This window comes from Sitophilus oryzae, unplaced genomic scaffold (genome assembly GCF_002938485.1).
Source record: "Sitophilus oryzae breed Bouriz unplaced genomic scaffold, Soryzae_2.0 scaffold_1586_pilon_pilon, whole genome shotgun sequence".
Lineage (NCBI taxonomy): Eukaryota > Metazoa > Arthropoda > Insecta > Coleoptera > Curculionidae > Sitophilus > Sitophilus oryzae.
This window is the reverse complement of record NW_022146265.1, coordinates 222,719-248,979: the sequence shown is the minus strand read 5'-3', so window position 1 is coordinate 248,979 and position 26,261 is coordinate 222,719. Positions and strand designations below refer to the sequence as shown.

At 35.5% G+C, this 26,261-nt stretch overlaps 1 protein-coding gene across 1 annotated transcript in view; it reads left to right on the top strand.

Annotated features, from left to right (window-relative positions):
• Nucleotides 1–26,261, top strand: part of LOC115879721 (probable E3 ubiquitin-protein ligase HERC1) — a 68,050-nt gene that overhangs the window by 26,331 nt on the left and 15,458 nt on the right. The window contains exons 31-51 of the mRNA XM_030896682.1: nt 1,473–1,661; nt 1,715–1,831; nt 6,698–7,018; nt 8,226–8,351; nt 8,407–8,543; nt 8,937–9,120; nt 9,231–9,407; nt 10,253–10,477; nt 10,530–10,897; nt 10,956–11,121; nt 12,511–12,662; nt 12,733–12,918; nt 12,978–13,187; nt 13,246–13,476; nt 14,839–15,035; nt 15,085–15,217; nt 15,269–15,505; nt 21,660–21,945; nt 22,004–22,166; nt 23,664–23,847; nt 24,732–24,967. Coding sequence (XP_030752542.1) covers nt 1,473–1,661; nt 1,715–1,831; nt 6,698–7,018; nt 8,226–8,351; nt 8,407–8,543; nt 8,937–9,120; nt 9,231–9,407; nt 10,253–10,477; nt 10,530–10,897; nt 10,956–11,121; nt 12,511–12,662; nt 12,733–12,918; nt 12,978–13,187; nt 13,246–13,476; nt 14,839–15,035; nt 15,085–15,217; nt 15,269–15,505; nt 21,660–21,945; nt 22,004–22,166; nt 23,664–23,847; nt 24,732–24,967 — 4,225 coding nt within the window. The remainder of the gene's footprint in view (nt 1–1,472; nt 1,662–1,714; nt 1,832–6,697; nt 7,019–8,225; nt 8,352–8,406; nt 8,544–8,936; nt 9,121–9,230; nt 9,408–10,252; nt 10,478–10,529; nt 10,898–10,955; nt 11,122–12,510; nt 12,663–12,732; nt 12,919–12,977; nt 13,188–13,245; nt 13,477–14,838; nt 15,036–15,084; nt 15,218–15,268; nt 15,506–21,659; nt 21,946–22,003; nt 22,167–23,663; nt 23,848–24,731; nt 24,968–26,261) is intronic.

Sequence of the window (26,261 nt, the reverse complement as noted above, 5' to 3'; positions counted from 1 at the left end):
TCGGATAAACGTTTGTCTACAGGGTGATCCGAACAGATATAATAAAAATAAGTAAAAAACTTCGTATAGATGTATGTCCTAAAATACTTAGTTTCGGAGATACAGGGTGTAGAAATTTCATTTTTATTTCGATTTTTTCCAAATAATTTCTGAAGTAACGTCAATATTTGGATGAAAATTGGTGTCTGGAAGTTTTTTGATATGAGAAATTTGATTTTGATGTCAATATGACTCCCATTTGAAGGGTGCGCCACCTATATGTGTTTTAAAAAATGTCTATACCTATGTGGCGGATTCATCTCTCCAAAAAAATCCTATATGGGGTTTTTGCCACTGCACTATACAGGGTGAATTTGAAAACGAACAGTATTTAATATTGCCTCTCCTGATGATAGTATGAAAATTTGGGGAGAGAAACACGTCAATTTACATATCAAGGGGGACAATTTTTGAGGCATTTGTTGTCGTGTTACTGGTAGGTACAAACATTTTTAAATGAAGTTCTATGAGGCGGCGAATGCAATCCGTTTTAAAATTAGATATTAAATTCATTTCATTCATTTGTGAGGTTAAGTATCACAATTTTAACAAAATAATAATGCAGTTTATGTAGAATTTTACAAGGAACACAGGAAAAGAAATAGGGGTTGCCATTTAAAATTTTAGGGGTCAAAACCCTGGGGTCAAAGGGTTGAAAGTAACACGACAACGTATTCATAATTTCAATTCCAAATATCTCGAGAACCATTACGCGTAGCGATTTTTACCAAGAGACCTTTTTTACGCAAAAAACGTCCTAAATGTATATTTCATTATTCAGTAGTTTTATACAGATACGGACAAAAAGTTATTACTCTTCAAATCAATTAAAAAATATGTAGGTGGCGCCCTCTACAAGTAGGAGACATATTATCATCAAAATCAAATTTTTTATGTCAAAAAACTCCCAGACACCAATGTTCATTCAAATATTAACGTTACTTTAGAAATTATTTGGAAAAAATCGAAATAAAAATGACATTTCTACACCCTGTATCTCCGAAACTAAGCATTTTAGGACATACATTTATACAAACTTTTTTATTTATTTTTCTGCAGAATATGCTGCCGGAATTTCCGGAATACCGTTCGGACCACCCTGTATATGAAAACTGCTAAAAAAACGTCGAATTTTGTTAGAAACGTCGAAAATGTCGCAGACCAAAATACTAAAGTTTTGGTACGCGACAGGCTAAGTCCGCGGACTAAATCCGCAGGCCTGGTGTGTAGGGGGCTATTAAGTTCTTATAAATATACTCCCACTAGTGATAATGTCAAAGAATAGAGAGTTCGACTCTCTTGACGTATTTAATAAAATTATTACAATTAGACTGTAAGTTTTGGAATAAAAGTTTTCAAAAAGAACGCATGTTTGTGCTTCGTTTAAGAGCAAGACAACTTTGAACGTGAAATAATAATACATAATTTTGTAGAGCTCTAAATGTCCTTCATATGAGTTATACTAAATCAAAATGCAAGGAAGATGTAGATTGTCAGTTTAGAAATATCGATGAACTTTCTTCGTCCCAAAATGATAATGTAGGTAGTTACCAAGATGCGAGTAGTACGTCCATATCACATAGTCCAGGGTGTAGCTCTTTTCAAGACGTATCGACGATAAGGTTGTATTATATAATTGATTAAGAATTTTTTTCTAATATACAATATTTTTTAGAGTTCCAAAGTTTCCAAGGAAAATCATTAGACCCCCATCCTCTCTGCGAGCACAATGTCTTAACTATTCTAGGGCGATATCATTACAGCCAAGTCCAACCAGTGCTTTTTCTACAAGGTCAGTGCCTTTGGTGTTATACATTTTTAAATACAGGGTGTTTCAAAAAAACATGTGCCATCTCTCGTGGGGAGATTCCTCACGTAAAAATAAGATTTATTTTTCATATCAACATAGGTCCGATTCTGCTTTGTTTCGTAGCTACAGGGTGTTAAAGTTTTAATATTTTTCCGATTTATTATAATTTTCTTCCAAGTACTGTTAGCGATTCGAATGAAATTTTGAGGGCAAAAGTTACTATAAATGCGACATATTTTAACGCTAAAAAAGTGTTTCTCTGGAATATTTTTCTAAAAAAAGCATGTACGCCACTGACCTATTTTTCTCTTCTTAGCATAAGCCGTTTAAGACCGAAAAGTTGTCTCTTGATATTTTGTCCATTTCGGCTTTCTTGATGAGATAAACGCAATTTTATTAATTTACCCTGATCCAAATCTAATAGCAACCTTTAAAAAAATATTATCATTAACTTGCAAACGTTTTAAATAAGTAGGTACTCATTGATTCCTGATCAAAAAATATGAGAAAATGTTCCTATAAACGAGTATGGAAATGCATAGTTTTAGAGTTACAGGATGTTAAAACTTTTTAAAATTAGTTTTTTTGTAATTATCTTAAATAACATTATTTTGTTACTTGATATTGCTGTATGTTGGACTTTTTAAGAGATAACTTTTAATTGGCATTAAACGGTCTACACAATTTTGATATCAAAAGAAAAAAAGTCAGTGGCACACGTTTTTTTTTTGAAAAATATTCCAGTGATAACCCATATGCACGTCCCTGATGCATTTATTGACACTTTTTTTAGCATTAAAATATGTAACACTTATAGTAACTTTTACCCTTAAAATTTCATTCAAGTCGCTAAAACTACTTGGAAAAAAATTCTAATAAATCGAAAGATTATTGAGATTTTAACACCCTGTAGCTACGAAACAAAGCAGAATCGGACCTATATTGATATGAAAAATAAGTCTTATTTTTACGTGAGGAATCTTCCCACGAGAGATGGCACATGTTTTTTGAAACACCCTGTATTCACATTATTAAAAAGACAAAGGAGGAGCAGACTTTCTAGATGCATTTTGTCCATTTTTTCGAATTTTGGCAAACAAAGAAAAACTGCCACGCTTTTTGCAAGAAACTTACCGAAAAACGAATGAATATCTTTTAAACGGTTAATTTAATCGACTTAAAGAAACAATTTTTGTAGAGCAGTGAATTTCCTACAAAACCGTGAGTATTATAATGATTTTTTGTTAACGAGTTATACAATTCATAAGAAAAAAGAAAACTGCCCCAAAAATAATCCTTTTAAAAATAAAGACTTCAAACTTTAATAACTTTCGAACGGTGAGGTTTAGAAAAAAATAGTTAGAGATTTTTTTGTGGCAAATTCAATTTCCTACAAGTATATACAAGGTGTCCCAGAAATAAGTGCAAGTATTTTAAGGGGTGGTAGATCTCGATAAAAGAAACATTATTTTCTCTTTGTCATTTCTCAGATAAGTCCAAAATAACGGAGTTGTTTTACTTTGAAAATTTCCAAAAAAAATGATTTTTTGCTAAAATTTTGAGAACCACTGGATCTTTCCTATATTTTCTCTCTTGTAAATTTAATCTAATACCTAGAATAGAATTTAGAATAAGTGGGAGGGGGGTTAATCTCTGCGACCTTAGAGATCTATTGTGTCCCCCTTTCTTGAGTTATAACTCATCATACAGTCCCAGGACTTCCTACGGAGACCCGTGTCCCTCACAGTCGAGGAGCTACGACCCAGGCCGGGTAGACGAAACGGTAGCTTGTGTCGCCTGTTGGGTTTAGAGGTAGGAGGTAGGCTCCCGACCTTTGGAGGAGGTGGTAGCTTGTATGCCACTTGCGGAGGATGGTCTCACGCAAGTGTCAGCCACCTCTCCTGTAGTTCTCTTTGGGTTTGGCCCCTTGGAACTTTCATTGTTACTGTTCCCAGTGTCGCTAGGGGGTTTCCCCACAGCTTCACCGGTGATGTTTTTATTACTATTATTACCAGATCTCATAGTGTTCCTATGAGTCGCTAGGGACAGTCGGTCCACTTCTACAGAGCCCCGCATGTAGAAGTAAGGGGTAAAGTACAATGGGGTGCCCCAAGGTTGAGGCTGTCCGGAGCCCCGCCCGGTATCGTTATATGTCTTGGTACAATTCCCTGGCCACAACACTACAGTCAGGGACAAGACGATGAGTGAGATGCTTCTTAGACCAAGCTAAGTGCTAGGGGGGATTCCCCCCAGCACCTGACCAGGAGCTTCCCCACCAACGACGAGGTCTTGCATCTCCTAGGGGAAGAATCTAATACCTATGTTGCCATATTATCAAGAAATGACGGTTTTTAACTAAAAACAAAAAAAAAATCCAAAACGTTTTTAAAAAACTTTTCTGGGGTTGAACTATACTACCAGTTAAAATACTTGCACTTATACAGGGTGATTCCTGTAAGTCGGTCATGCTTTGGAGGAATAATAGGGGACGTCGAAATATTAATTTTGATATAGCACACTATGGGTCGGAAATGCCTCTTACGCAAGATACAGAGTCTTAAAGTTGTTGAAAAATTAAAGATATTCTTTAATAGTTTTGTAACAGTTCAAGGTATCGTTATAAAATTTTATTATAGGAGTCTGCCTAACAGAGACACTTTAAATGTAAAAAGAAGAGGTTTTAGTTTCAACCAGCGGCGTAGCTGTAATACGCATCGGATAATATTTTCAAAAAAAATACGCCACTGATAAAAATAAAAATTTCGGAGTTTTTTTTATTTACTCGGTTTATTTCCAAGAAAAAATGTCTCTTGCAGCTTTCTTCTATCTAACACCAGTTTGTCACAATTTAAAAATAAATATTTTTTTAATGAGAACCTTAAATATGCGAATTATTATAACTACCTTAAAACTACGAATTTTATTATTAACAATAAAAAAAATTTTAGTTTAAATTTGTAATTTTTTAAAAATTTATTTAGAGCTAATAGTAAAAAGTACTAAAGTTGCGCAAATTGAAGGGAGCTAACGATGCACATGTGTTTCTGCCCTCTAGTTATAATAATTCGCTGTATTTAAGATTCTCATTAAAAAATTTATTTATTTTTAAATTGTGACAAAATGGTGTTAGATAGAAGAAATTTGCAAGAGACATAAACCGAGTAAATAAAAAAACTCCGAAATTTTTATTTTTATCAGTGGCGTACTATTTTTTTTGGAAAAATTACCTGATGCGTATCACATCTATGCCACTGGTTGAAACTAAAATCTCTTCTTTTTACATTTAAAGTGTCTCTCTTAGGTAGATTCCTATAATGAAATTTTACAACGATACCTTCAACTGTTAAAAAACTATTAAAGCATATCTTTAATTTTTCAAAAACTTTAACACCCTGTATCTTGCGTAAGAGGCATTTCCGACCCATAGTGTGCTATATCAAAATTAATATTTCGACGTCCCCTATCATTCCTCGAAAGCATGACCGACTTACAGGAATCACCCTGTATAGCGAGATATTTTATAATATATACAGGGTGGTCCGAACTGTATTTCGAAAACTTCGGCAGCATATTCTGCAGATAAAATAATAAAATGCTTAGTTTCCAAGATACAGGGTGTAGAAGTTTCATTTTTATTTTGATTTTTGCCAAATAATTTCTGAAGTAACGTCAATATTTTGGTGAAAATTGGTGTCTGGAAGTTTTGGGAGTGACATGAGAAATTTGATTTTGATGTCAATATGACTCCTATTTGTAGGGGACACCACCTACATGTGTTTTAACTGCTTTGAAGAGTAATAACTTATCGTCCGTACCTGTATAAAACTACTGAGTGAAAAAATATACATTTCCGTGACTTTTTACGTAAAAAATGTCTCTTGGTAAAAATCGCTACGAGCAACCGTTCTCAAGATATTTAGAATCGAAATAGTCAATACATGTCATTATTGACAAAAAATAAACATGTTGAGTAGATAGTTATTTGACCTGAATTGATAAATTTGGGAAATTTTTATTTTTTAAATTAATCATAACTTTTCAGCGAAAAAATGTTGATAAAACAGTTTCTGTTGAACTTTTGACACAAAAACATTTCAAATTTATGATTTCAGTCTAATAACTATTTAGTCGACATGTTTAATTTATGTCAGTGATGATAGGTATTGATAATTTCGATTCTAAATATCTCGAGAACCATTACTCGTAGCGATTTTCACCCAGAGACCTTTTTTACGTAAAAAACGTCGTAAATTTATATTTTTTACTTAGTAGTTTTACAGGTACGGACGAAAAGTTATTACTCTTCAAACCAGTTAAAAAATTTGTAGGTGGCGCCCCCAGGCATATTGACATCAAAATCAAATTTCTCATGTCAAAAAACCCCCAGACATCAATTTTCATGCAAATATTGACGTTACTTCAAAAATTATTTGGAAAAAATCGAAATAAAAATGAAACTTTTACACCCTGTATCTCCGAAATTAAGCATTTCAGGACATACATTTACACGAACTTTTTTACTTATTTTTATCTGCAGAATATCTTGCCGAAGTTTCCGGAATACAGTTCGGACCACCCTGTATAGGCGAGATGTGAATTTTTCTTTCTAATAATAAGGAAAAAATAGAAAACTGAAAGGCGGAGGACTTTCCTATTAATATTAACAGCTCAAATTTCAAATGAGGCGGCAATACTGTAACGTTGAAAATAATTTAGTTAGATGAAGCAAGCGCCTTTATGTAAAATTCCAAATTTTCAAAAAAAACCCTAACAACGGTTCTCCATAAACGTCTAACCTACTATCGCCGTGAATCACCCTACATTTAAATTATTTTACTAATTCATTAGGGTACACAGGTTCGGTTCGTCGGAATCGGAAGACAATTTATGGACCATTAGACGCAGATCTAATTCTATACCGGCTCCTCCGATAGCGGTTCCCCTTTTGGAAATGGGCTTTACTCTCAAACACATATTGAAAGCTCTGTGCGAGACTCACAGTTCGGGAGAGGTGAGCGCCAGAACCATCAACACGCTGGCGACTTGGATGTGCGAGCATCCGTATCTGGAGGCTAGAGTAGAACCTAGTTCGAGCAACGTGTCTTCGTTTAGAGAACTGTGGAACAGAAGCAACGACTTAGTTGATCAACAGAACTTTATTATTGAAAGGTTAGAGTACAATTACTTAGAGTACACATTAATATCGTATGATCGAAAAAAAAAAACGGCGTCAAAGACCGCTGGGGATTATGACATTTGATGATAGTAGTAAATTTTAAGTTAAAATTTCTTTTTACTGCCAGGGATAATCTGGACGAGGCCTACTATGTTTACGCGGAATCTGAACCGCGGTCATCGGCCATATCATGGTCAATGGCCTACCATTGGCTAGTGTCTAAATCGACTCTTACTCACCAGATATCCGATCTCATCCGGCCTCAAACCGACGAATGAGCAGTGTGTGTCAATAGATTTTACACTCTTGCCATGGAACAACAGCACGACAGAGTTTCCTGATGGTCACCCGTCCATCCACTGGTATCGCCTTACGTCGCTTAACTTCGGTGACCTAACGGCAACCGGTGTTTCGACGGAGCTAGGCCGTTGCTACACAATCGAAGTAAATTTTGGCTAATTTGGAGAATTCTTCTTAATTTTTTTTTCTAGCGCTTACCGTCAGTTGGCGTTAAGAGGTTGTAATTTTTTTTATATTGATTAAAACTTATTTTTAAATGGTGTAGTAAAAAATACGAGAAAACATTTTTTTGAAGTAGCACAACCCTATTGGAAACATAATTAGTGCTAATTTTTGAAGTTTTATGTCAATTTTTAGTAACTGACATCTATCATCGATTGTTATTCCCTAGCCCGGTGCTGTTTTTTTCGATCATTCAGTACTTTGGGCATTTAAACTGAAAGAATAAATCGTAACTATTCCAGCTTTTTTATCGCCATATGACGAAGTATATGGCGGTAAGTAAATCTGTAATATTCTAATAAGGTTGCGATGAATTTTTTACGGCTATTAAGCTGTCTTGTACACTGCGCACTAGAAGAGGTTCTATAAAGAGCAAGGTTCTACTGCAAGATCTGCTAGTCATTTTTTAAGCTTAAAGTATCACAACAAAATTTATTTAAACCAAAGACTCGTAATACAAAACTAAAATGCCAAAACGAATGACAATGTCAGGAAATAAATAAATAAATGTGGCAACTTGACATTTTTTACAGCAGAGCTACCACCTGTATCCCCAGCGGGAAATTTAAATTTCAGTTAATCAGCCGCGGCGCTGCATATGTCCATGATTGGCAACAATGAATTTAAAAATCTTGCGTTCGATTACGTAACTAAAAGTTTAATTGGTATCGCTTATAGGTCCCAAGACTTACTGAGACCACAGACCACAACGTCAGCAACTAACGAAAATCTTCAACGAAGAGGCATGGGGCCAAGGCGACGTGCCTATGCAGAATTTCGAAGTTTGGTAGAAAAAGTGGACAGGTAAAAAGTAAAAAAAAGTTTTTATATTACCGATTGTTGTCACTGGTTTTATTAGGGCTCTACAAGATCGTGTTAGAGAAAGACAACAGTTTAGAGAAAGACAACACGTTAGAGGTGAAGCTCAGCCTTTATTGAGAGACCTAGGGGCAGCTTCTGGGATTATGGATGATATGTCATCCCAAGAATGCGAAGGTAAACATTGTTTATACATATCACGTGATTAAGCGATAGCGACGTTACAGTACATATAGAAATATTTCCATTCGAGTTTTACTATATCTATAGGCATATTATATATTTTTAGCAAATATCTGTTCCTGTTTAGCAAATATCTGTTTTGTAATCCTGTTTAAAATGGGTATAAAGTATGGTGGGTATAAAAAAAAGTAAAAAATGGGTATGAAGGTGGTATAAAGCGCTAGTATTTGTAAACGATTATTTGAAATTACAGTACAGATCTATACCCATGTGTGGTGTGGGGTAAAACGTTTATTTTAGTACATTTTGATTGATTTGTATTATAATTTTTTAATTATAATTTTCTCTTGTAATATCAAAGACTCCAATCCAAACTGTATTTTAAAGGCGCCACAGCAGATATTCCGACGGGAGAATCAAGCTCATCGAATTACGTCTATGTTAGCAAACAATGCGCCGTATGTCCTTACTGTGAACATTTGTCGCCCTACCTTGACGCTCATATGTTATCCCATCATCCTGGATGTGGAGCTTTGTGGGGACCTGGAGTTTGTGGATACGTCACTGACGGGTATGTTTTTATGACGTTTAAAATTTAACAGTCTCGGCCACCAAATTGTAAATATAGGAAACACTATACTGGACAGTATGAAATAAAAGTATTTTTTAATATCTTTTTAGCTTTTACATTATCTGTTACAAATGCAAGAACAAATACTTAAACAAGAACAAAGCCGACAATATTTTATTGAACAAATGCCCGGATATATTCTTTGACGATGACGATAATACAGAGACTGATATGCAGAGTTTGAACTTTTCTATATCAGAATGCGATAACTTGGAAGATATCAAAGGGTAATTATACTAAGGGCTGGCAAAGGTTGGTTTTGGGTCGAGATTTCCGTATGTAGGAAGAGTACAATGCGTTTATAATGTACTGAACAAAGAGAGAACAGTAAAAACGTTGCCAAACGTATAAAATAAACCGAGAAACTGTGCACATTGTTAAGAGACGTGGAAGGGGCTATTAGAACTCTGAATTCAAAAATCGATATCTCGAAATCCATTAGAAATAATTGATTATAGTTTTTTTCACAAACTTTCTTATTATTTCTGCTATATTTTCTTCGCAGACAGTTTGCTGAAAATTCCTATACACTAAAAGTAAATGGATGGATTTTTTTTTAAATTTTTGAATGGAAGAAAAACAAGACTATCGAATTTTTCGTATTTAAACATTTTGTTAAAGATCCGAACTTCAAAATGAAAAAAGAACTTTCAATATCTAAAGTGGCTCTTGAGTTATCGCCTGTTATGTGTTAAAAAGTTGAGTTTTTAAATTATCGCGATTACTGACGTTTTCTCGTTATAAAAAAATGGAGACCTTAACGATATCCTTATAATTCCATTTCAGATGCTCAGAAACATATCTAATGATTTTATCTAGTTATCTTTTCGAAAAAAAGTCTTTTAAAAATAAGCGGTTTACGATCGTGATTTTACTTTACTGTAAAATGTGACGGTGTGCTGTTGTGGCAACACCACAACAGCACACCGTCGCGTTTCTTCCACTCCGACTTAATAAGATCCCTATGCGATTTACTTTCCCACATGTAAATACCGACCCAAAAGTAAGAGTTGCCAGCACGGTATATCTAAATTATGATAATATTTAGGTTGATTAACATATCTATTTGTAGATTTTTGGGTGTTTCTGAGAAAGATTTCTCTTTAAAACCCATCAATTTTCACGGAACTGATCCATTAGGAACCAGCGCTGTGACAAAAATTCCTCCAGATAATGAAAAAACGGATGAAATCAAATGTAAAAGTATCGGCAACCAGGCATCGCTTCTTAGTACTCCTTTACAGAGAATTTTTGCATTTAAAGCCCTCTCTATATCAGTAAAAATATTACTTTCAAGGTAACACAATTTTAAAATGTTGTTAGAGCACTTCTCACATTTTTATTTGCAGACAAATTATACTGAACGTCCTTTCTTTGTTGTCCATGTCTACAAATTATGTAAGTTTGATTTCCTGTCTGGAGCTAATAGGTTTGAGTGATATGGCTAAAGTGGTTCGACTGATGACGCTCACTGCCATGAACAGAGTGGAACTGAGTAAAATACAGTCCTCTCCATATTTCTTAAGCCTCAGACTTCCAGAAGATTTTAATCACCTTACGACGAACTTACCGAACGCCGCAAATTCATGTTTGAAGTATCTAAGCGTTAGTATTGCAGCTCTTGCTCAAAACGAAATAGAAGCTTCGAATTTGGTGGTGAATATTTGTACTAAAGATCTGCTCATGGCAGCTTTTGGTGTTGCAGTTCCTAAATCAGGTATTGTTAAACGATAAGCAATAAAATTGTTTCAAATATAAAATTCTTTTGTTTAAAGCATTTGCAGTAACTCAGGCTCTTGTTAATATACTATCCACACACGGAGGATGTTCTCTGATGGATTTACCAAAAGAAGAAGTTTGTTTAAGTCCATCCATAGAGAGGCAAAATGTGGGTCCCTTGATATTAGCGAATGCTTTATCATCCTATATTTTGTCTAATAGGTAAGTTTTAATTTTTATGATATAGTTACGGATACCGTAGGTCCATATATTTAAACATACGATAACATAATTAATTATATTAAACAACTAAATACTTCACTAATTTAATTATACCATAAAAACTTACAATAGCAGCTAACTTTTTTGAGACTTTTTGGGACAACTGACTAACTCGTCTAGAGCGTCTTATGTACTCACGAATTTCACTTCTGGTAATTTGTTTCCTATTCTAACTATTTTGATTTGGGAATTTACGACGTCGTAGAGTAATAATATCTCTTGATTATCGATTATCATCGACTATCATCCTCTTATAGGACCTTACCGTTGATTGAAATAATTAGGTAGATACGCTATCTAATGGTCAAATTCGTGACAAGACTGATTTGATTTCTCCTTACGTCTCAAGTGCTGTACGGTGGAGCCTTACTCGTTCTGCGACCAACGCATAATACACTCATTTTCTTTAATTCACCTAGCGAAGACATATCGAAGGTTATATGCCATATTAAAATGTGTAATATCTGTAATAAGTTTGACGAAAATATCTTTGGATGAAAAATCCGTGTTCATGTATTGAACATTTATTCATGTTAAACATAGAATAAACAACAAAAATAAAGATTATTTTATTGGTACTGAAAATTTCGTATGATCGAAAAAAGTGGTTTAGTTGGCTTGTAAATGACGACTATTGACATTTACCATAAAATTTTACATATGAAATAAAGCGATTTTCATTTCAAAGCCAACTCTGACGCGGTTCTTTGTTTTATCATATAATGTTATATTAAATTGTTTAATGATAGAAAATCCGTATTATTAACGTACTGTACCCAAAATCCGTAAATCTACGGATTAATCTGTAGTTTTGGCAACACTGTCTCCGGCACACCCACTCTATCGAGTGAAAGCAGAACAACGGTACAGTATTATTTATCCGCTACGCTGTAAACGACCTAATCTAAGTCTCGGATATGTAACGGCAACGCCAGCTATATCTCGGGCATGTTTTGGGTCACGAAATCGCCTATAAGGTTGCGCATCTTCTTATTTCTTCAGTCAACGATCTTACATTACAGGATTATCGTTTCATATATTATCGAGAGATGTCGCTAATCATTTTATACCATTTTAGGGTTACTAACAAATCGTGAAATAGAGTATGTTTTACAAATTTTATGATCAAGTAGACAAAACTTGTAAACATTTTATAAAATTCTTCGTTTAGTTGAAAGTAAGCTATTTACATTTTTTCAAATGTAACGTTAGTGAAAATACTAATATCGAACACTGTTAAACTGTGAGGTATTATATTAATTATTGATTTTCTTTTTAACTGCCAATACCACATTTTAACCATACACTATATTATACGGTTTTTTATAGAGTGGCAAAACAAGCCAAAGAATGGGCAGCTCAGCAGCTCTTTAAATCTATTGCTACGAAAGTCCAAATGATGTCAGGCTCAAACCTAGAGCAAGTTAATTTTGCCGATTTGTCTGGAAGTATGCCCAAACAGAATATTAGTACCCTAGACGGTAAGTTGTAGACTTACCAATAATAAATATAATTAATGACCATTGTAATCCATCAAAATTTGTATTTTAGGCCATGACAATCGAGTAAGTACGCTAGCTTGGAATAAAAAAACTAGGATATTGGCTTCGGCAGGCTATGATGGCACAGTACGTTTATGGAGTTTTGTTAATGGAAAGATACCTATCTTAGATTCTACGCTTGTGTTCCATACTAGTATAAATACATTTGGTAATGACCTACAGGGAAAACTTATAGGTACATATCTTTTTTTTCGCGTAATAGTAGATTTAACTATATGGATAATTTTATCTTAGGTCACTTAGAGTGGTCGCCAATGGGTGACTATCTAGCAGCTGCTTTGGACAGTGTAATAAATATTTGGTGCATCAGAAAAACTGAACAATCTCAAGAATTTGATTGGTTCGTCGAGCACCAAAAGGAGTTTATAACAGTTATGTGCTGGCCTAAGAATAAAAACGAAAACGCCACAGATAAAGATTATTTATTAGTAGGAAAAATAGACGGTAATTAATGAAATAGTAGACGAACAATAAGTATATAAAAATATGTATTTATTTTTAGGCACAGTGACACTTCTAACGGTTCTGCATGCTTCCAAACGAGTAGAAACCTTAATGAACTTCTCCTTATCTAATGCAGTGGTTCATATGGACTGGTATCACGAAGATCATTATTATGCAATTGGATATTTAGATGGTAGTCTAAAGTTAGGAAAACTGGATTGTCAAGCGAATATAATTACTATGCAAGCTCACGAAAGTCCAATAAGTGGCTTATGTTGGAATCCAGAGGGTAAGTAACATTGAAAAAAAATTAGGAAGGAATCAAATGCCATTGTTTGTGACGTCACTGATTTTTTTGTTAGTTTTGTTTGACTTTTGGCAGTATTAAATATACATATAGGCTTGGTGCATTTCAGTTCATTTTAAAAATTCCGACCACAACGCCCGAACGGCAGAAATTATAGAATTATATAATAAATTTTCGTATACTTGCTATTGTATTTGTATACAGGATGGTCCGAACTGTATTCCGGAAACTTCACCAGCATATTCTGCAGATGAAAATAAGTAAAAAAGTTCGTATCAATGTATGTTGTGTGTTTCGGAGATACAGGGTGTAGAAGTTTCATTTTTATTTCGATTTTTTCCAAATCATTTCTGAAGTAACGTCAATATTTGGATGAAAATTGGTATCTGGGAGTTTTTTGACATGATAAATTTGATTTTGATGTCAATACTACTCCTGTTTGTAGGGGACGCCACCTACATGTGTTTTAACTATTTTGAAGAGTAATAACTTTTCGTGCGTACCTGTATGAAACTACTGAGTGAAAGAATATACATTTTTCTGATTTTTACTTAAAAAATGTTTCTTGGTAAAAATTGCTACGAGCAACCGTTCTTAAGATATTTAGAATGGAAATAGTCAATACATGTCATTATTGACAAAAAATAAACATGTTGAGTAGATAGTTATTTGACTGAAATTATAAATTTTTTTGAACTTTTTTTTTCTTAAATTAATCATATCATTCTTCGAAAAAATGATGATAAAACAGTTTCTGTTGAACTTTTGGCACAAAAACATTTCAAATTTATGATTTCAGCCTTATATAACTATTTAGTCAACATGTTTAATTTATGTCAATGATGACAGGTATTGATAATTTCAATTTCAAATATCTTGAGAACTTAGAGCGATATTTCCCAAGAGACCTTTTTTTACGTAAAAAATGTCGTAAATGTATATTTTTTACTTAGTAGTTTTATACAGGTACGGACGATAAGTTATTACTCTTCGAACCAGTTAAAAAACATGTAGGTGGCGCTCTCTACAAGTAGGAGTCATATTGACATCAAAATCAAATTTTTCATGTCAAAAAACTCCCAGACACCAATTTTCATCCGCATATTTACATTACTTCATAAATTATTTTAAGAGATTCGAAATAAAAATGAAATTTCTACACCCTGCATCTTCGAAACTAAGCATTTTATGACATACATGTTGCCGAAGTTTCCGGAATACAGTTCGGACCACCCTGTATAGCGTTGTTTACGATATTCTCCGATGATAACAGCAGCGGCAAAGAATGCACCAAACCTATACTAAAATTAAAGAAAGGCGTTTTAAAAATGAAAACATTTATAGGCGAATTACTAGCTACTATTTCAATTGATGCGACTTGCAAATTGTGGAAACAGGAAACTGAAAATATAGTTTTGATTTACACCATAATTTTAACATATGAACCAACAAGTTTGGCTTGGTCACCGGTTATTGGTGAGAACACTGGCTATATGTTATTAGCAATTGGAACTAGTTATGGAACTGTAAACTTGTGGAAGGTAAGTAAAGCAGTATATTTAATAACTAAACCTTCATAAGTAGTTTTAGGTACCGCCTTATTCAAACTCTAGAACAGAAATTCCTATGTTAATGTTCTCTGCACAAGGACATTCCTATAATGCAGTGACAGCGTTATCAATCCATTCTAGTGGCATGCTTTTAGCAAGCGGCTGTTTAAAAGGTTTAACATGTGCCTAATATAATGATTTTGCATATTAAAGTGCTTTTTTAGGTCCTAGTGGAGTGGTAAATGTATGGTCGTTGACTAATGGAAATTTAGTTTATACCACTACAGGTAGTGGTGGTGTTAACACCAATGGATTACAATGGATAGATGATAATGATGCTCTTGCAGTCGCCTTTTCAAGGTCCATCTCTGTTACTGTTGTGCCTTATTCAGTTGAAGATCTAAAAGTAAATTTACCTTTAGCAACTGTTAGGTGTTCGCTGTTAAAGAAAGGTGTTAGAGGTAAGGAATACTCTAGCTCATATCAAATAAACTTTTAGTCACGCAAAGTTGCCCACTTTTATATATCGTCGGTGAAATGTGTTAAACTGCTAACTCCATTATTCCAAATTTTACAGGAGATACAAAAGTAAAGAGTACAAAAAAATATGTACACATGTAGGAAGTATTTTCATGCGTTAATATGATAAAGAGATAAGAATTTTATTTGCTGGGGAACAATAAAACTCAATATTTCGTGTTACATCATTTTTTTTTACAATCGAAAGATAGCAGATATTCGTCTTGCGGAAATAAGAAATAAAAAATATACTTCTGGAGACAGCAACCTTTATTGCTTGAAATTTTGAAAATGGAATTGAATATTACCTAAACAGATTTAGAAATAATCAATTAAATTTAAAAAATATGATATTGTCAAGGTGTATGTGGCGCCATCTGTCGGAGAAGCGAGCAACTAAAACCGCAACGTGTCCAGAAACCTGAAGACAATATTTTGTTGTAGCGCCATCTCTTAATCAAGTCGACAAGTAAGCGAAGCAGACAATAGAATGTACTAGTAGATGGCGGACCCGTCCCGATAATTTTAGATTGTTCGCGAAACACTCACCACAGCTATATAAAAGGAGCGCTTACGACAGTTGGAGAAGTTTAAAAGTTTTTGAAATTTGAATATACCGCGTGGAAATTGAAAATCGGACAATTTGGTGAAGGAATCTTATAAATAGTTAGTTTGTTGTGTGTTATAAGTTAGTAATTGTGTATAAAGTGAGAAAATAAATTCGTTAAGTATTTTATCGTGAGTTTAAATAGTGGACCCACGGAATCCGTAACAATTGGTGTCGGAAGTGCGATTCAAGAGGATTTTAAGAAGAAATTAAGTGGATTGGACGATTTTTACACCGAATTTGGGAATTTTTATGGTTGGTACGAGACAGCAAGCGAAGAAAATGGAGGAAGTAAGCAAATTATTGGGCGATTTTATGGAGAATATGAGAAGAGAAAAGGCAGAAGAACAAGAGAGGCTGCGAAAAGAAAAAGCAGAAGATCAAGAAAGACTCCGTAAAGAACGAGAAGAAGAACGAGCCCGATTGGAAAGAGAAAAAGAAGAGGAAAAACTACGACGTCAAGAAGAACAAGACCAACTACAGAAAATGATTATGGAGAATCAAGAAATCAGACAAGAACGGTTGGAGAAAATTGTAGAAAATCTAGAAGTGCGTCGCCAGAAAGAAAAACAAGAAGAACAGGACCGGCTTGAGAAAATTCTGGAAGGCTTAGAGGCGCGTCATCAAAAAGAAAGACAAGAGGAACAGGACCGGATCGAGAAAATTTTACAAGGTTTTGAAGTGCGTCGACAAGAAGAAAAGCTTGAAGAGCAGGACCGTATCAAGAAAAGTTTCGAAAAAATGGAAAAAAAGCAACAATCAATGTTGGAACTACGTTGCCAGGAACAACAGAACCACTTCCAAGAAGCTGTAGAAGATCTGGAGGAGCGCCTTCAGCAGAAGATAGAAAGATTGGAGATGGACCTACAGAAGACCAAGGTACAAGTAAAGACACCTGGCGTTCAAGGAACAGCGAACCTTAAGGCCCCGACCTACGATGGACAAACGACATGGACAATGTACCACCGTCAGTTTGAAGCAGCCGCCGCTGCCAACGGATGGACTGACCAGGAGAAAGCAGCGGCACTTGTCATCGCGCTGCGTGGCCCTGCCCTGGAACTGTTGCAAACGATTCCTGCAGCCCAACAGCAGGAATACCAAACTTTGGTCGCTGCACTGGACAGAAGATATGGCGACCAACATCGACGCCAACTTTACCAGGCCCAGATCAAGACACGCCTGCAGAGGTCCGGAGAGTCTGCAGGAATTTGAAGCAGACTTACGTCGGCTGGTACACCTAGCGTATCCTGAAGCACCGGAAGGATTTAGGGAGGAACTCGCTGCTCAGTGCTTTATCAGCGGACTGAGGGACAACGAATTACAGAGGGCGCTGCAAATATCCCGATTTTCTACCAGCAGCGAAGCACTGGTCAGGGCGCTGGAGATCGAAGCTGCTTTTAGCGCCATCCCTAGACCGAAGATAAGATCGGTAACGGTCGAGGAACAGCCCGGAAGTTCTCACATACGTTTGGAGGAGATGTTTAGTAAACTATGTGAGTTACTAGTGAACAAGAGTAGCAACCACACCCAGACAGAGAGCTATAGAAGATCACAGGACATAAGGTGCTTTAGATGTGGCAGGAATGGCCACATCAAACGGGATTGCCGCGTCCAAATGCGATTCCGTTTACCATCGAGAGAACATAGGCACCAGGAAATCAACACTAATGAGCGAGTATTGGCTGAAGAAAACAGAGCCCCTAGGATGTTTTCCGTTAGGAGTCTAGGAAAAACCGCTGACAGTTTGGTGATCAACGGAAGGTCAATGGTAGAAGAATTCGAATGACTGTGGACACAGGCGCTATGGTATCGTTGGTGCGGACTAACTCGGTGCAAGGATTGAAGATGATGCCTCTTAGAAGAAGAGTGTATTTACGTACAGTTACGGGGAAATGGCCGTTGTACGGGGAGAGGCTTTCATGGAATTGGAGTTAGGGAATTTGAAGTTTCGGCATAGCGTTTTAGTGGCAGACGTTGAAGATGATTTTATCATGGGTATGGATGTGATCAGTCAACATGGTTTTTCGTTTGATCACCATAGAAACATCCTGAAAATCGGAAATGAGGAATTTTCTGTATCTAAAGAGAAGAGACCAGGAAATATGGAAGAAAGATCATCGAAAATTGTGATGATACCTGGTGATACCAAGAAGACTGTGTTCGGGAAACTAGAGAAAACCGCTGGGTGCCGTGTAGGACGGGTACAAATTATCGACAACGACCTAGATCGACGACGAGCTACCTTGGACAAGAAAATGAAACATCGCGAAAGCACTATCAGAATAAGGAATTTTAAGCTTAGAACTGACGAACCATGGACGACGATACAATTGAGGAAAGATCAAATGGAAGATCCAGACATCGGAGCAATACTACGGCTCAAGGAAGGTAACGGCGAGAGACCACCGTGGCAGGATATTGCGGACAGAGGGCTCGTTTTCAAAGCTCTCTGGGCTCAGTGGAATTCACTGGTGATTGAGAATGGATTGTTAAAGCGCACGTGGGAAAGTGCGGATGGCAGGACAGTAACAACTCAGTTACTGGTACCAAGGAAGAAAGTTATCCAGGTATTGGAAGAAATTCATGGTGGTAAAACTGGAGCCCATCTTGGGGTAAACAAGACCCTGAGCAAGCTGAGAGACCGTTTTTACTGGGTGGATTATTGTGAAGATGTTAAGAAATGGTGTCAACGTTGTAAGATTTGCGCAGCTAGACAAGGACCAAGTACTCGATCTGGAGGAAAAATGGAACAAGATAACGTTGGACGGTCGTTCGAAAGAGTCGTTAGGAAGGAAAGATTATTGGGAATTCATAAGGCCGTGAGAAGTAAGATTACGCTAGCCAGTGACCGGATGAAAGCTCGTTACGACCTCAGAGCTAATTCTACGGGATTTCAACAGGACGATAGAGTATGGTTGTATAATCCACAGCGCAAGAAAGGAAGGTCCCCAAAGTTAACTCCAGCATGGGAAGGTCCTTATACAGTCATCAAGAGGATAAATGATGTAGTGTACCGGATTCAACGCAGCCCTAGAAGTAAGATGAAAGTAGTTCATCTGGATCGATTGAAGAGATACCAGACAGGAAACCTTGATCGGGACGATCAAATTTGAGAAGGGGGCAATGTCAAGGTGTATGTGGCGCCATCTGTCGGAGAAGCGAGCAACTAAAACCGCAACGTGTCCAGAAACCTGAAGACAATATTTTGTTGTAGCGCCATCTCTTAATCAAGTCGACAAGTAAGCGAAGCAGACAATAGAATGTACTAGTAGATGGCGGACCCGTCCGATAATTTTAGATTGTTCGCGAAACACTCACCACAGCTATATAAAAGGAGCGCTTACGACAGTTGGAGAAGTTTAAAAGTTTTTGAAATTTGAATATACCGCGTGGAAATTGAAAATCGGACAATTTGGTGAAGGAATCTTATAAATAGTTAGTTTGTTGTGTGTTATAAGTTAGTAATTGTGTATAAAGTGAGAAAATAAATTCGTTAAGTATTTTATCGTGAGTTTAAATAGTGGACCCACGGAATCCGTAACAATATTCATAACCATATATTTATCATATCGTCGGTCTAGAAGCAAAACATACAAGTCCAAAAACGAATAAATTTTTAATGCATTTTTAAAGAACTGAAGTAGCAGCATTTTGGACTTAGTGAATATAAAAATAATTTAAAAATCAAACTTATAATTCTTAGAAGATATGGTAGAATCCTTCCATACTTATCCTAATTTTTATACAACGGTAGTAGACCGAGCTTGAAAAACAGTGCGTGATTTTATTCAATTTTTACTACTAGGAGAAATACTTATTTTTTTAATTTTTATAAAAATTATGTATCATTTATGATGGTTTGCTCGTATATAGAGAATTTCGTTTTTTCCCTTACCCTTTACGGATACCCCGTATTTACAGAACAGATCGACGCAGGGTCGGACTGGCCATTATAGGGTTTTAGTTCATTATTTATTCTTAACAATTTTCCCGTTCAAAATATTCTAATAAAGTTGCCATGATTTTTTTACGACTATTAAGCTATCTTGTACACTTCGCACTAAAAGATGTTCTAAAAAGAAGAGTGTTCGACTGCAAGTTTGCTAGTAAATATTTTTAAGCTTAAAGGATCACAACACTATTTATTTAAACCCAAAAACTCAAGTAATACAAAACTAAAGTGTCAAAACGAATGGCAATGTCAGGGAAGAAATAAATAAATGTGGCAATTTGACATTTTTTACAGCAGAGCTACCACCTTAATTCCCAGCGCGAAATTTAAATTCCCATGTTTATAGTTGGCAACAATGAATTTAAAAATTGCGCCCTCGATTACGTAACTAAAAGTTTAATTGATATCAAATACCGTGCTGGCAACTGTTACTTTTGGGTCGGCATTTACATGTGTGGAAGTAAATCGCATAGGGATCTTATTAAGTCGGAGTGAGAGAAATGCGACCGACCGACGCGGCGCGCGACGTTGTGCTGTTGCTGCGTTGCCGATACGCCTTCTTCACGCCCTATCAAGTAAAGTAAAATCACGATCGCAAACCACTTATTTTTAAAAGACTTTTTTTCAAGAGTTAACTAGATAAAATCATTAGACATGTTTCTGAGCAACTGAAATGGAATTATAAGGATATCGTTAGGGTGTCATTTTTTTTATAACGAGAAAACGTCAGTAATCGCGATAATTTAAAAACTCAACTTTTTAACACATAACAGGCCATAACTCAAGAACCACTTTAGATATTGAAACTTTTTTTTATTTTCAAGATCGAATATTTTACAATATGTTTACATAAGAAAAATTCGATAAGGTTGGTTTTTCTATTCAAAAATTTTAAACAATCCATCCATTTACTATTAGAGCATAGCAATTTTCAGCAATCGTGTAATTTTTTTATTGATAAAGATTTTCACATACTGTCTACAAAGAAAATACAGCCAGAAATATTAACAAAGTTCTTGAAAAACTACAATTTATTATTTCTAATAGATTTCGAAATATTGATTTTTAAATTCAGAGTTCTAATAGCGCGACCACTATCGAACACCCACTCAATTCCACTTATTTTTACCAAAAATGCAAGTGTTTCTAGCTTGCACTTAAAAAAATTCAAGCTATAGGGAAAATTACAACGACTCGTTAATAAATAAACAAATTAAGTATCACGAGACGTAATTAAATCGTGAAGCTGAACGCATGACGTACACCTTTCCCTAGAACTTTAAGTACTGACAGAGGTATTGATTAGGTCGACCGGTCAACTGCGACAAATCTGCTATATCCCCTTCCACGTCTCTTAGCGATGTGCACAGTCTCTCGGTTTATTTCATACGTTTGGCAACGTGTTTACTGTCCTCTCTTTGTTCAGTACATTATAAACGGATTGTACTCTTCTTACATACGGAAATCTCGAGCCAAGTTGCCAGCCCTTAGTATATGTTAGATATTTTTTTATACTAAATGTTTTGATACTTTGTAGGTTTTAAAAGAGCTCCATTTTTTAAAGGTTTGGCCAGCCTTTTGCCAAAAATTCTTTTAGATCAATATAACGCGGAAAAATTGAGCGTTTCTACTGGGGCTCAGTTAATGCACAGTGTCTATTTAAAGAGCTTAGCGTCTTTAGCTATAATCCTTAACTTAGATAAAGTTATTTGTTACAAATTGAAACCGTTCAATGACGACAATAAAATTGAAATCCAACCGGAATTTCATTGGTTGCATACCTTTAGCTTGGGATCTCAAATTGCGGAGAGTTTAATCAAAAGGTACAGAAGAGTTTAATATTGTTATTTCATCTACTAAGGGAAATTTATTTTATCACAGGACTGATTTGCCTGAAACCATAATAAATTTATCCCAAGTTTTGGATGAAGATACACCGCCATCGACAATACAAAATGCGTTTTGGACTTTGAAACAGGATGAACAAATTATGGAATGGTCTTCGCAAAGGCCTCAGGACTGGGAGATTGGTGGAAAATGCAGAGTAAATACGTGTTTTAATTTTATTACACAGTTCTTGTCCAAATTAATACATATTATAAAAGTGGAATTAAATGGAACCTTTTATATTTTCAGAAATTACTCAGAAGGTTTTAATCATTTTTAATAGTATTGATTAAGTTTGCAACTTAGTGTTACTTTTTAATACAACAATTTTTTTGTATTTTAATAATATTTTATATTAGACTCCATCTTACTTTGTCTTTATCAAGAACTTAGTTATACCGAGTGTGTCATAACTATTTTATTTTTTCCCTATAACTTTTTTATTTTTTCAGATTAAAAAAAACTAGATTTGGTATGTTAGTATATGACATAAATTATGATTGATTGACGTATTCAATTCGTTTCGATCACTTCCTGTTTCAACGGAAATGACTACAACTTTTGATTTTTAAATGGCACCCTCAGTATTTTTTTTTACTTTATTTGATAGAAAATGACACTCTGAATAAAATTATATATTATATGTCAAATTTTGACATTTTCGCTTTAAACAATTTTTTTTCTATCTAGAGTGCCATGGATGTGCTAAAAACAGTAATTTTTAATCAAGGAGCCTTGGAAAAATAGTTTTGATCGTCTAATGTTTTTCGTGTCTTGTCCTGGCCGGTTAAAAGATGCCCAAACCGTATTTTTAATCATCTCAGTTTTTTCAAATGGAACGAGTGTGGCTCTAATATATTTGGAAAAAGCATTTTTTTTACGAATAATTTGGTACCACACATTTGGTATTTTGAGTCAAGTTGTCTTTATGAACCGCATGTTACAATTTCAAATAAACCATATACGAAAATGTCAAAAGTTGACATATAAAATGTAATTCTATTCAGAGTGTCATTTTCTATCGAATAAAGTAGAAATATATCGAGGGTATCATTTAAAAATTAAAAGTTGCAGTAATTTCCGTTGAAACGGGAAGTGACCAAAAACAATTGAATACATCAATCAATCCTATTTTATGTCATATACTAACATACCAAATCTCGTTTCTTTATCTGAAAAAATAAAAAAAGTTATAGGGGTGAGCCACTTTTGAGACGCACCCGGTATACTGGTCTGGTCAGTCTAAATCCGTTGTCTGTTTGGTATTATGATCAAGACAAAGATAAAATAGTTGTCTTACGTTATAACCAGTTGGTAGACAGAGGTAAAAAAAATGCAGGGATGCCGGTTCCTACCTGCGGTAGGCATACTTTAAAATCAGGGGCATAAAAATAAAAATTAAATCAAGCAGGCAAGTCAAAAAAATGTAAAATATTATGTGAGGTATTAGCTGAATCTCTTTAATACTTTGAATTTCTATTAGGGATCTCTATCTTACATGTTAAAATCCAGACCACAAATGTATAACCAGGTCTGTATATAGTGTTGGATCTCAAATTTACTTTTAAAATGTGCATTAATTTTGACAAGATGTTTATCTTTACAATTTACGAATAAAAACTGATCAGTATAAAAGTATTAATTTGTCTTATAGGCTTTTCTGTGGGGATCCGATAGACACGGCCAATTGGCTGAACTAGGTTATAGTGCCTCGGCTCCTGCCATAGTCGAATCGTTTTCAGTAGCAAGAAAAATTGTATGCGGTCAAAATTGTACATTTGTCATATTAACAAATGGTGCAGTTATGGCTTGTGGAGAAGGAAGTTATGGAAGATTAGGTACATATTACGTATTAGGTTCAATGGCGATCAAAAAGTCGTATTATAAATTTTTGAAGTGAAACTTCTCTACCCGCGATGAGAGTAAAAATTCAAGGCACACAATTCAATACACACCACGGTCTCGACACCACATCGCCTTGACCATGCCTTGGCGCAGAAGGCTGGCGAAAAAAGGTGGTAAGGATCGCGCAAACACCAAAAAACATTTGATTTAAAGCCAAGAAAAGCATGAAAATAAACTTGATACTGTACCTGGGTACCATTATACTCTGGTTATGTACCAGGAAGTAAATTTTCATGCATATTTTCATCGATAGGTTTGTAGCTTCTGAATAACAGTCTAGGTAAAGCATTTAGCTCATTTGCTAGCTCAGAATTAGAATTATTAGAGTTAAGCAACTCGCATTTTAATTGGAGGACATCGTCAGATTTATTTCAAACCAATAATCAACAAGAATATTCGTATAATTTAACAAAATTACTGTAAACTACTATAAATACGAATTGTTGGTTAGGTTCAAAAATTTTTCTCTTCTTTAATAATTTTAACCGTTAACATTATTAGGCATTTGCAGATAAGTGTGTATTTTGGGTGGTATTCCAGAAAATTTGCAGGCTATTGACGAAACAGAAAATGTACAGATTACGGAAATAAATTGAAAATAACATTTATATTAAAACAGCATTATATGTTACTTTTTCAAAGATGTCCTTCAAATCCTCCACTTTAGTAGCTGTCAGTAAGAAGATTCACTTCAAATATGCGCACATAGCACACACATAATTTTTTTTAACTGTCAATGTCAGCTTGATAATAAAACTTTTTTGATCTTACAGTATGTCTTGTACGAATTTAGCGTTACTTCAATAGTTTATTTTAGGCCAAGGAAATTCGGACGATCTACATTCCCTTAGTATAATTTCGAGTCTTCAGGGATTTGTAATAACGGATTTGGCTACGTCGATGGGTTCCGACGGTCATAGTTTAGCTTTAGCAGAAAGCGGTGAAGTATTCTCTTGGGGCGATGGAGATTATGGAAAATTAGGCCATGGAAACAGCGACAGACAGAGACGACCTAGACAAATTGAAGCATTGCAGAACGAAGAAGTCGTCCAGGTAACTTATTGAATGATAAGTATTACTTCTATCCAGGATCCAAATTCTGGAACTTAGAAAACGTTAAGCACTTTTAGGCTTTCACCGTATGTAACGTAAATTTTCGCTTAGCTCGCACTTCTCATTTGACGTACTTAGCGTCTTTACCGATTGCGCTAAGCGATTCGAAAAGAGCTACCTTCACGGATCGTTTTGCCGGTCGAACACATAGAAGTAACCTAAAAATAGATACAACTGTCGGAGTGAAAATAGCAAAAATTGTGATTTTGTGTGCTCTCTTGCTCTTTAGTGAAAAAGATGGATTCTTCAATAAATTCCCGAATAAGTTATGGTTAATTATACGAAATGGCAGCTATAGGTATTGTTAGCAGTAGGAGCGTCGTCAAAATTTCCCTTGTATACATATACATACATACTGCCATTACTCGATGACGAGTATCGACACATATCAGAAGATGGTCACGCAAGGCGTTTTCTTTCATGAGCTTTTTTGTGACTGAAAAGCCCGATACGTGATGTTATCTGCCTACCGCACTCCGGACATTCAAAAATCTCATTGCTTTGTTGCCTCTTTATTTTTTGGTTGTCGCTGTTAAGTGAGTTTACAATTCTTCTCCATTGAGTTTTATTGTGAGCTGCTTCTTCCCACTCATGGGGGGAAGACATGCTCTCATGAGCTGCTCTTGGGGGGGGGGGGAAGAGCAGCTCACTTATGAGCTGCTCTTCCCCCCATGTTAATCCTCTTTAAGTTATCGTGGAAAATGTCCTTGTACCTTTTCAGTTGTCTACCTGGCCTCCTCTTACCGTCTACAAGCTCACCGTAAAGCAGAGATTTTGGTATGCGGTTTTCTTGCATTCTGCATACGTGACCAGCCCATCTTAAGCTGGATTTTGTAACCATGATTTCAATACTCTCGCAGTTAGCTTTTTCAAGGACCGATGCGTTTGAGACATGGATGGAGCCACCGGATTCTTAAGAGTTGTCTAAGGTGTCTCTGTTGCAACTTTTTTAATGCGTTCATGTGTCGGCGGTACGGCACCCAGGTTTCGCTTCCATATAACATGGTGGGGATTATAAATGCTCGGTACACTGCAAGTTTCGTTTTTGTACTCAAGTGATGATTGTAGAAAACCCTGTCTTTTAATTTCCAGAATGCTCTTGAGGCGCTGCTAATCCTGTGCTGAATTTCAGAGTCAATATTGGCCTTTTCCGAAATCAAACTGCCGAGGTAATTGATTTCCGCCACATATTCCAATATTTCTTCTCCGATTTTTATAGCATTGTTGTGATCTT